The sequence below is a fragment of the Pelophylax lessonae genome (assembly GCF_965119305.1).
Source record: "Pelophylax lessonae genome assembly, chromosome: 4".
Lineage (NCBI taxonomy): Eukaryota > Metazoa > Chordata > Amphibia > Anura > Ranidae > Pelophylax > Pelophylax lessonae.
The window spans coordinates 51,787,586-51,799,846 of NC_138771.1; the positions used below are offsets into that span (position 1 = coordinate 51,787,586).

At 45.3% G+C, this 12,261-nt stretch overlaps 1 protein-coding gene across 1 annotated transcript in view; it reads left to right on the plus strand.

Moving 5' to 3' along the window:
- The window catches only part of ABHD2 (abhydrolase domain containing 2, acylglycerol lipase), a 92,031-nt gene that overhangs the window by 11,154 nt on the left and 68,616 nt on the right, over nt 1-12,261 (plus strand). The window contains exon 3 of the mRNA XM_082255405.1: nt 8,084-8,259. Within this exon, the coding sequence (XP_082111531.1) occupies nt 8,084-8,259 (176 nt within the window). The remainder of the gene's footprint in view (nt 1-8,083; nt 8,260-12,261) is intronic.

Below are 12,261 nucleotides of genomic sequence, written 5' to 3' on the forward strand. Positions count from 1 at the left end.
GCTGTCCAAACTTTCTGTTTCAGCGGTGGTGATTAGGTGCGGGCTGTGGCTTCAGAGTTGGTCTGCAGACCAAGCTTCTAAGAAGGCTCTCATTGATCTGCCCTTTCAAAGCGATCACCTGTTTGGGACTACCCTGGATGACCTCATTAAGGGTATCACGGGGGGGAGAGTACCTTCCTGCCACAGTCAAGGAAAGGGAAGGAGCCTCATCACAGATGGGGCCCTCCTCAGCCCATAGAAAATTATTTTGTGCTTCTGGGACAGAGAATAAGTGAAATAGATATTTTTAAATCTTCCCTGCAAGGTTCCAAGCAACCTTGGTCTGGTAAACCTAGAGCTAGCTTCTCCAGACCAGCAGACAAGACCCCTTCAGCATGAAGGTCTGCCCTCACCCATTTTTGGGATGGGGGGACATCTTCGCTGGTTTCCGGCCCAGTGGCTTCAAGGAGATCCACAAAATGTTTCTTTTGGGGGTACCCAGAAAGTATGTTCTCTTCAGGGGTTTTTTTGGTCCTGAGTCTCCTTGTTCAGATTTTATTCCTGCAAAGGTTGAGGTAATGTCCACCCAAGTTCCCTCCTATCCTTGTCCAGGGAATTGAATTGCCTAGGTCTGATTTTAATTCTGATCAGGGTGGTCCTTCCTCGGACAATCTTCAGGAACCACATTCCGTGATTCACCAGCTGCTGTCACACAGATAGTTCTCTCTCCGTGTTTGCATACAGGTTCGGAGTCTGGTGGTATCCATCTTCAAGACAGTACTGTTTGCACAGTCCTACATGCAGCTCCTTTAGCAGGTTTGGCTGCACAGGAGGATAGTAAAGTTTGTGGTGAGATCCCGGGTTCATCTGGCAGACACTGACACTGGCCGTAAACGCCCCTTGAGGGCTTCCTCTCACAGAAGACAAGTTATCCCAAGAGCTAATCTACCATCCTGCTTCACAGTAGCTGGTTTTAATGGCTTAGATATTGAAAGCCAGGTACTGAGGGATAGATGTTTGTCTGGATCAGTGATCCCTACTATAGTGAAGGCGAGGAAGTCGTCTTCCAGCAAGATATACCATCGTACATTTCTTGGTGTGAGTCGATTGGCGCTCATCCTTGATCCTTTTCTGTAGCTCCGATCTTAACCTTTCTTCAATGGGGTGTGGATCAGAAGTTGCCCTTGAGTACCATCAAGGGCCAGATGTCTGCCTTGGCAATCTTCTTTCAGCGACCCCTAACCACGCAGTCCTTTAGTTCGTACCTTCATTCAGGGGGTTCGACATGTGACTCCTCTCTCTTTTGCCACCATGGGATTTAAATTTAGTGCTTTCCATTCTCAAGAAACCTACATTTGAGAATATTCAGGAGATACTCTTGTCTACGTTATCCCAGAAGGTGACATCCTTGGTGGCTATTACCTCAGCCCGCAAGGTATCGGAATTGAAGGCATTATCCTGTCGCAGTCCCTATTTGGTGGTCCTTAAAGATAAAGTGGTTCTTCGTCCCTGTCCATTATTCCTTCCCAAAGTTGTCTGGCTTCCATATGAGGACACTGTGTTGCCTTCCTTGTGTCCAAGGCAAGCTCATCGGCTGCCATCTCCAGATGGATCAGACGGTGACTCAGGCCATATTCCTTGACCTTTCTTCAATGGGGGGGTTGAGCAGAAACTGGCCTTGAGTACTATGGTCAGGTGTCTGCCCTAGCTGTCTTCTTTCAGCGGCTCTTGGCCACATACTCCTTGGTGTGTACTTTTTTTTTTCCTGGGAGTTAAGCACTTGACCCCTCCAATGCAGTCTCTGATGCCCCCTTGGGACCTCAATTTGGTGCTCTCGGTCCTCCAGAATCCTCCTTTTCAGAATCTTCGGGAGATTCCCCCTGCTTACGCTGTCGCAGAAGGCCTTTTTGGTGGCTTTCACCTCTGCGTGTAGGGTTTTGGAATTGGCGGCGTTACCCTGTTCATCTTACTTGGTGGTTCACAGTGATGAGGTGATTCTTCGCCCCTGTCTGTCGTTCCTTCTTCAGGTTATCCTCTGATTTTTCATTTGTGTGGAGACATTGTGTTGCCTTTCCTGTGTCCCAGGCCAAAACATCCGAAGTAAATTACTTTGCACGCCTTGGATGTGGTCCAGGCGATTAGGGTGTACCTGGCAGCTAAAGAGTCTTTTAGGAAATCAGACTCACTAGTTGTGCTTACGGATGGACCTTGGAAAGGGTTGTCCGCTTCCTCTGGGACCATTTCCAGATGGATCAGACAGACGGTGAATCAGGCCTATTCCATCAAGGGTCAGGTTCCTCCTTTCCCTGTCAAGGCGCACTCTACTCGGGCGCACAGTGCCTCCTGGGCCTTCCGTCATCAGGCATCAGTGACAAAGTTCCATAAAGTAGATGTGTTGGCATTTGCAGATGCTTCCCTTGGCCTGGCCTCAAGGTTTTGCAGGCTGCGGTTTAGAGGACCTTTTGAGGGTGTATTGTTTTTTTCAGGTGAGCTTCGGTTGTTTTGGTTGAGTTCCTGTTTACCTAGTTGGCTATAGTTTAGTCTTGAGAATTTTATTTTTTGCTTTTCCCACCCCGCTTGTTTAACACTGCTTTAGGACATCTCCATGGTTAAAAAGATCAGGAGCTGTGTCTGTCAATGAACGAAAGATAAAATGGATTTTACGGCAAGTACAAACAATTGGATTTTTGACTTACCGTAAAATCGATTTTCACTGATGTTCATTGATGGACAGCACCCACCCCTCTATGGAGTTGTAATTCTTCGGACACTGCTTGTAACCAAACTGAGTACCTATAGCAGAGAGAGGGAGTATACCCCCTGGGACTGCTCATAGGCGTAGCCAGACTTTTTTTTTTTTTCTGCCTAGTGTCCTACTTCTGTAGGGGGAAGTATAACCCAATGGTTTGGAAGAGCAGGAGCTGTTTCCATCAATGAACATCAGAGAAATGGATTTTACGGTAAGTCAAAAATCCAATTGTTTGCACTTGCCGTAAAATCCATTTCTCCGAGTTCGACGGACACAGCACGCACCCCTCTGGAATTCTGATACTTTTAATACTGCTTGCTACTAAACTGATTACCTAGAGCAGAGAGAGGGATTATATACCAAGCTGAGGACAGCCCATGGGTGTAGCCAGGTGTTTTTTGTTCTGCCTAGTCCTACTCCTGGAGGGAGCAATATAACCCAGGGGTTATGATTTATGGAGTGCTGTCAGTCAAACTCAATTTTTTTTTACAGAAATTAGAAAAATCCTATTACAATACCATTACTCATAAGGTTTGGGCAGGGCTTTTATTCCTGTTATTTCATGTTTTTATGCTTTTTTTTTTTTTTTTTTTTTGTAGTGGCTCATAAAAGTCCCAAATTTAGATCAATAACCGTGTTTAGTGTTCATTTTAAGTTGTTTGTGTTTTAATTTTATAAGCCTGGCATACATGAGAGAATTTCATATGCAATAATATTTTCATTCTGCATGACTAGTGACAGTTACTGCAAGAGAGATTAGGGCCTCTGATATACAAGTAGTTTTTAAAGAGACCGTGTCGTCTTAAATTAAAAAGATGCCGCTCTCCGGACCAGCCACAATAGTGTAGAAATCAAATTGGCTGCAACCTACAAGTCTCTGCCAAAGCCTACGCCCCCTGACATGTTTTGCCCCCACCACCAGGGGCTTAATCATAGAGTGGAGAGCCTGGAGCCAGATGGGGAAGGATTTATGCAGCATCAGCCGCCAAACATCGCAAGCGCGACAGGTGAGGAAAGTAGAAGTAAAACAGTAAAGTGATGAAATAGAAACCAAGGAAAAATGAAAGTACAAAGATGAAAATAGAGGAAAAAAGTAAGTGCTATGAGAAAAAATGAAAAATGTTAGGAAATAAATAAAATTAAAGAATCGGAAAAAAAAAAAAAGTGACCCAGATGTTAGGTAGAAAGTAAGAAATAAAAATAAATAAGGATCTAAAAATAAATTTAAAAATGAATGAAGAATAAAAAATGATAATCAAAATAATAAGTTAAAATAAGAAAGAAAAAAGTGAAAAACCAAAGACAAATAATAATGCTGAAATAAGAAATAGATGTTCCACAGAAAATGACGTAGCCTCATACTAATTTTGTATATAATACTTTTAGAAAAATAGAAAATATTATTTTCAAAACAAATTCTATGTGGCATATTTTTCGGGGAAAGATTCTTCCCAGAGAGAGAGCTAGAGAGTATTTAGTAGTGCACAGTTTTTACTGACATGTAAAGAGGAAGCAGTAATCTAGGTAAGAAAACCTGGAAGGAGACAGTGTTGTCTTACCCATACAGCACGAAGTGACAATATATCTTTTATTGTATGCTCTGTCTTTAAGTGGTTGTACACCCCTACAGTACTGGAGTGACCAGCCTTAGGTGATGCAGAGATGAAACCAATCCTCCTGCATAAGTTGTACCTGTTTATGTGCAGCCCTTCCCACGTACATCTACAGCTGTTTAAATTGAAGAGACAAGAACTCACTGCTCAATGTGGTGTAATTGCCTGATGACTCACACCGGTGCATGCCCCGGCTCGCCTCCGTGAAACCTTGATAAAGGAAAAGGAATTGGTAGCACTCCAGGTTGAGTCAAAATCCAGATTTATTGACTGGACATCCAAATGTGACAATCGTGACAAGGTAGATGCGTTTCACACACTGACTGTGTGCTTAATCATTACGTAATCATTAGGTAATGATTAAGCACACAGTCAGTGTGTGAAACACGTCTACCTTGTCACGATTGTCATATTTGGATGTCCAGTCAATAAATCTGGATTTTGACACAACCTGGAGTGCTGCCAATTCCTTTTCCTTTGTACAGCTGTTTAAAGTACTGAATTTACACAGCATTTCTCAGCTCCAGAATGCAGGGGGCAGGGATCTGATATCACACACTGCGCAACATACAGCAGGGAGCTGAGTGTAATCTGAGGCATGAGTGAAGGAGATGGGCACACCCCCTCTATACAGTCTCATACGGAAACATGCACAGCTGAGGCTGTCAATCACCTGCTGTGTGCTGGAGGAAAGGGGCATCTCCTGGCATTTCGGGGGTGTCAGCATTGACTGTTAGAAGTGACTCATGCATATAGCAGAGGAATGATAGTGCAGACAGAAATCGATTTTTCAGGGTTTTGCAACCAGTTTGAAGTAAACATAGACTTCAAGCAAAAATTGTCCAATCTGGCTACTTTGGCCCAGATTGAGAAAAGTATGTGGGTAGCCCATGGCTAGCTAACTAATGTCTCAGGTAACTTTTATCTAGCAATTTAGAAAACCTGCCCCATATGCTATTGTTTCTGGATGAGATTATCAGCCCCAGTGGTGTCCTCTAGCAACAGACTTCTACTCCATCCTAAGGCTGGCCAAGATGATGCAATTTTCCACGGTTGCAGGAAAGAAAATTGCTTGATTTCCCTAATAAACAGTCAGTGTTGATGGGGCAGTCATCCCTGCCAGGAGAACACCATGATTATTGCGAACGGCTATAGCTGCTAGCAATTATCACATGGTAGAAATCCGACATTCTGGTTGTACCAATCAGCCTGCCCATACATGTATCTAATCTTGGCTGGTCCCCCCTGGATTGGCCTATATTTGAACGGTCTATGGCCAGCTTAACTTTTCAATTCACATGCTCAGTACTGAATAGACAAATAAATAAATACATCCTAATTTAAATGATAAAAAAATGCATAAAAATTGTGAAGTCCATATATAATCCCACATGTGAATAGCGTCCTCAGTGAATATAGGAAAGGTTCCTCTCCATCAGTCAAATTGCGCATATAGGAAAATCCAAGATGTGATACATGAGGTATGATTTCAAACCGCTGCCGTCATCCATTCAATATGTATATAAATAGCATATTCAAAGCTCCAGTATTGCCATATAGAGAGGGAGAGGAAGAAACACTCTCATGGTGCAGTATATCAGATCATTTATTTCAAAAAGGTTGTATTACACTTACATTAAAGAAGACCGAGATCAGCATGTATTGCATAGGAATCACCGGTTTGCGATCCACCTGCATTCCAGCTGACCAGAAATTACTTATCTGGAACACCACCCAATGCTGTTTCGTCAGTCTATGTCTGACCTTAGGGGTTACCACTGGGTGGTGTTTCAGATACGTCATTTCTGATCAGCAGGAACGCAGGTGGAGCGCAAACCAGTGATTCTTATACAATACATGCTGATCCCTGTCTTCTTTGATGTAAGTGCAATACAACCTTCTTTTTTTAAATAAATTGATATACTGCACCATGAGAGTGTTTCTTCTCTATCTCCTCTATATGGCAACACTGGAGCTTTGAATATGCTCTTTCTATACATATTGAATGGATGACCGCAGCAGTTTAAAATCGTTCTTGTGACCTCATGTATGACATCTTGGATTTTCCCATATGCGCAATTTGATTCCCTGTAATAACGGTCAATTAAGTCTGGAGTGAATAGTGCATCTGCATGCTGATAGAGAGGAACCTTTCCTATACTCACTAAGGATGCGATTTATGAGTGGGATTATATATGGACTTCACAATTTTTATGTATTTTTTATAATTTAAATGAAGATGTATTTATTTGTCTATTCACTATTGTTATTTCACCATGGTGATATGTATTTTATTATGTAAGAGCGTGGTCTCTTTGTTTCTTTTCACAGTATAGGTTTTTTTTACACTTAACAACACACAGCTCTTTATTGTAGTTTTGTTTTTTGGTTATTGATTTGCACAGGTTTAGAACCCATTGGGTTCCTATATTTTCTTTTACATGCTCAGTACTAGCAGATCGAGCAAAATATTGTTGTTCCTGGAATCCTCACCAGGGGCTTAAGGACAGCAGGCCCATTTATGCTTGTTTGCCCATCCTCTTAAGTCTGAGTGGCTTTGGTCCAACTCCTGCTGTTCCATCTATTAAGTAGAAAAGTAATGTTGATATTTTGTCTATTGTAAGTAACCGACAATTCCACATTTTTCCAAACATCCTCATTCCAAGAGCTGATTTTATTTTATTTTCATCTGACCCTATGCTTAAAAAAAAAAAATTGCTGCAAGATTTGTGTAGTTTTCATTGTATGTGCTTTTACATTACTTAAAGTGATATTTAAGGTTCCTTTTTATATAACAAACGTGTGATTCTTACCTGCTCTGTGCAATGATTTTGCACAGGACAGCCCCGATCCCCCTCTTCTGGGGTCCTCCTCTGCTGCTCCTGGCTCCTCCCCCCTTGACCAGTGCCCTGAATAGCAAGCCACTTGCTATGAGGCACTGGTGCGTGCTTGCTCCCGAGCCTGGCTCTATAAGTCCATAAGACACGCAGACCTGTGGCTTGGCCCCGCTCTGCCCTCTCCTCCTTGGTTCACTGGCTGTGATTGAAAGCAGTGGAAGCCAATGACTCGGCCAATTATGAAAGAGAGACCCGGGACAGCTGAGGCTGTCGTGCACATCGTTGGATCGAGAGGGGGCTCAGGTGAGTATTAGGGGGGCTGTAGAGGGAGTAGCACTCAAAGATTTTTTACCTTCATTGCATAGAATACATGAAGGTAAAAAACCTTCCTTCAGCCTTTACAACTACTTTAAGCCTTAATACTGATTATAACAGTCAGGACTAGGATCCAGTCCCCCAGTGTGCGAGCCTGCCAGGAAGCTTTCACCTGTAAGGGCCAATCATCAGCCAGGGCATTGTCCACCCCTCACACGTATTCACTCCCCTTGCATACATGCGGCTGAAAGACAGGGAATGCCTTGGCTGGGGGTGATTGACCTATGAAAGCTTCCTGGTGGGTTTGGATTCTAGTCTGAACATGACCAACCTCCTCGCTAATCAGTCGCTAGTCATTCTTGACAAATCTGACAAATGTGCAAACAGAGCAGAAGGTATAAGGGTAGATACAGGTGAGTTAGTGCTGTTCTGGAAGCGATGGAAGATGAGCTATGAGTGATGCTGGACTTTGTGTTTACACATACATTGCTGCCTTATACATTTTTTTTTTAAAAAGTTCCTACAGCTGTTTGGATGTTAATATGTCTAAATCCTTTGTGATTTATATACATTTTGGTTTGATTTGTTAGGTACATTCCACCTCTCATCTGGGGAAAAAGTGGACATATCCAAACAGCGCTGTATGGAAAGATGGGTCGAGTCAACTCTCCAAACCCATACGGTCTGAGGAAGTACCTAACTATGCCTGATGGAGCCACGTCAACCTTTGACCTCTTTGAGCCTCTAGCTGAGCACTGCACTGGAGGTTTGTACATGCATGAAGCAGTGGATATAAATATTTATAGCCCCATTTCCAAAACAGTTGGGACGCTGTGTAAAGTCTACATAAAAACTGAATGCAATGATTTGCAAGTCTCATAAACCCATATTTCTCTTGCCTTCATTAACACAGCTCTGATGATATGAAATTCATAACCATTGGGTATACTGCCCCCTACATAAGTAGGACACTAGGCAGAAAAGAATTCTGGCTACACCCATGGGCAGTCCCAGGGGGTGTACTTTCTCTCTCTGCTATAGCAATTTTTTTTTTTTTGTTCTGCCTAGTCAGGATTATGGACCCATTTCCTTGCTGGGATCTTTGGTTCTGGCAAATATTTTTAGATATAACATTTTTTTTTCCTCCCTGGATTTTTTCCTGTGAGATCTACACTGCCGGACTGGGCAACTGGCTGGATAATCTAGATCCAGTGGTCACCCCAGTCTGGCCAGCGAGCGCACGCAGACCTTAGCTCTGTGCTAGGTTGGCCACGACATAGCCCCACTGGAGGGGGGCCAGCCTGCGAGTTAAACGCCTCGTTAGGTTGCATATGACTGGGTCTTGGCCCGAGTCGCAGTGTTCCTCCTGGTCGACAGCCCCCCTATTTCGATGGAGAGGGATCCTGTCTTGTGCAGTGCCCGCCCTGTTCCTGGTATGGTGAGTAGCTGTCCCCCTCTCCCCCTGGAGGGTTTTGGGATGTACGTGGGCCCCTCCTTGGGACGGTCGGACCTCTGGGTTCCCCTCCTCCACAGACGCCCCCCTTCTACGCTGGGGCACTGCCGGCGACCGGACGATCGACTGTGGGTGTGTGTGTGTACCTGGTGGGTTTTGTCAGGGCCCCCCGTTCTGCCTGGGTCTGTCCTTGAGGCCTGGTCTTCCTCCTGGGTCCCTGTAAGCCTCAGGGTGCCTCGTGGGGCCGCCATTTTGTTGTAGCCTGGGTTTGTCCCTTACCAGTGTTTTACACTGTTTGTGGGATCCCCCTGGTGACTCATGGAGTCTTTGGAGCACGTTTCCAAACCTGATCTCTGAGGCTGCGGGGCCCTCCGGGTCCCAACCATCCATCCATGCACTGATAGTGGTCCTCGAGTCCCTTGCCTTCCCCTGCCTCATTGGTCTCCTCAGATGCTGAATTTGATGCGGCCGTGGGTCACCCTGCTGGGTCTCCAACCACGCGCCCGGAATCCTCTGATAGTGAGGATGATTCCTCCCATGTCTGCGATCGCGCAGGAAAGGTGCTGGTGGATGCGCTGATTGTATATGCGTGAGACCCTGAAGACGGAGCTGAAGCTGAGACTGAGGTGCAGGTGCCCTTTGGCACTCACAAGCCATCCAAGGCGGCAAAGGGGTTTCCTTTCCCTGCCTATTGACAGAATTGTCGCTAAGGAGTGGGGATGACAAAAGAGTCTCCGTGGGGTCCCTAATTGCTTTACTAGGCTTAACCCCTATGAGTAGTCCCATCTTAAGAAGTGGACTGTGCCACTGGTGGTGGATCCCCCAGTTTCCAGATTAAACAAAGCAACCATGATTCCGGTTGAAGAGTCCCCGGCCTTTAAGGATCCGGCTGACTGGAAGGCATAGGCTGTGGCCCGCACTATGTACACTCTGGCTGGCTCGGCAATGAGGCCGGTATTCATCATTGCCCTAATGTCGCAAACTCTGACCGAGTGGGCTAAGCTCCTGCATCGTAACCTGGAGGGAGAACAATTCCCCCTCCCTTTGCCGAGCTGGTGGACCCAACTGGTCCAGGGGCTGCAGTTTATCTGTGATGCTTCTTTGGATGCGGCTCCCCTGATGGCTCACCTCTGTTTTGGCAGTGGTCCTTTTGGCTCAAGTGCTCGTCTGCGGATCAGACTTCAAAAAAATGCCTTGACTGATCTTCCCTTTTTAAGGAGATCCCTGTTTGGAGCTACCCTGGATGGTCTCATTAAGGGGGGGGGGGGGGGGAGTACTTTTCTTCTGCAGGCTACCAAGGGCAAGGAACCTGATTGTAGATGTGGGCCTGCCTTCTCAGCTCCATAAGATGTTTTTTCGTCCCTCTGGGTCAACTGACAAGGGCTCAAAGCCTTTCAGGGACTCTTCTGGAGGATCCAAACGCACATGGTCTGGCAAGCCAGGATCGGGCTTCTCCAAACTCGTGGACAAGGCTCCTTCTGCATGAAGGTGCGCCCTTACCTGTGCTGGTGGTGGTGGGGGGGGGGGGGGACATCACTGGTTTCAGGACCCGTGGACGTCCCGGGTACAAGACAAGTGGGTCCACGAAGTCATTTTCCAATCCCGTTCTCCAATTGGAGTCTCCAATCCCAGTGGACGCCTTCGTAAGGGGAAACGCGTCGGGTGGAGAAGCTGCGCTGTCACTCCTCGTGGTCCGCGCTGCAGAACGGCCGTGAACATCTGATACATCTGTCCGTTTTTATCCTACCCAATGTAAGTGTGTTTCCTTTTAATAAAAATCCTATATAGAGGATAATGCACTATTGCCTGTCTTCATTTTTTTTTGCTATGTGGGGAGCTATTCTGCGGATATCCTCTGGAAGTGACCCTAGGGAGAGGTGCTTATTCCTACTACCAAGAAGACAGGGCAGGATTATCTAAGGAACGCTTATTCTTGGACAGCGGGGGAATCCAGATACCTATCCCTAATCCTTTATCTGAACATTGATTATTTGATATCCGGTAAGAGTCCACCCATACTTTTACACGGGGTGAAGGATTGGTCAGTGGGAAGATTCTTTGCTGTGCCTAATGGGTCTATAACATCATCACATGTGCATGCTAAAGTTGCCAGTTGGTAAGGGTACCTGTTCCTCATCCACACGTGGTTCTGCGGGGGATTTGTGTATTCAGTATCTGCACCTTGGTTCATTTGCATCAAGAATACTCACATGCACAAGTCTTTGGATTTCATTGGGACTTTTTGCATTTGTCACATTTTTGCACAGAGACTGTTTTAATAATTTTATGTAATCATTTATGTTGCATTTTGCTGTGTAATTTTTGTGTATACTTTTGTAGACACTATATTCCACCTTGCGTTTTTTCAACTCTTACAGTGATCTTTTCAATATATATCAAGCACACCTCACATCTTTCTTCTCATTCACATCACTCCATCTAGGTTAGAGTTTCGGTAGCAGCTGATAGCCCCATCACTTGTTTGCGAACCTTTTTTTCTTTATCAGATCAAGGATGCCTACCTTCACACATTATGTGCCAGTCACCATCATTTTCTCCGCTTTGCTGTGGGAGAGGAGCATTATCCGTTTGTGCCATTACCCTTTGGTCTCGAATCTGCTCCTCGGGTCTTCAGAAAAGTGTTAGCCCCGGTGCTAGCTTTGCTACACCAACGGGGGATCGTGGTACTGGGCTATTTGGACGATCTCCTTTTGCGAGCGGAGTCTCCCTCTGCTCTGGTGGAGAACCTGGAGATCCCAATACGAAATCTGTGGGAGATTGGCTGGATTCTGTTTTTTTCAGAAGTCTCCTCTGGTTCCGTCCACAAAGCTGGACTATCTGGGCCTGACTCTGGACTCGGCCTTAGCCAGATGTGGTCTGGGCAATTAGGGTGTACCTGGCAGCTATGGAGTCTTTCAGGAAGTCAGACTCTTTGTGCTCACAGATGGACTTCGAAAAGGGTTATCCACTTCCTCTGCATCCATTTCCAGATGGATCAGACAGACGGTGGTTCAGACCTATTCCATCAGGGGTCAGGTATATTCTTCCTTTCCCTGTCAAGGCGCACTCTACTAGCTCGCTTAGGGCCTCCTGGGCTTTTTGTCATTATGCGTCAGTGATGAAGGTTTTTAAGGCAGCTACCTGGTCGTCATTGCACACTTTTACAAAATTTTATAAAGTGAATGTGTTGGTATCTGCAGATGCTTCTTTTGGCCGCAAGGTTTTGCAGGCTGCTGTTTAAGAGGACCTGATCCTCTTTGAGTGTGTTTTTTTTTTTTTTTTTTTTTCCCCCAGTGGGTTTCAGTTGTTTGTTTG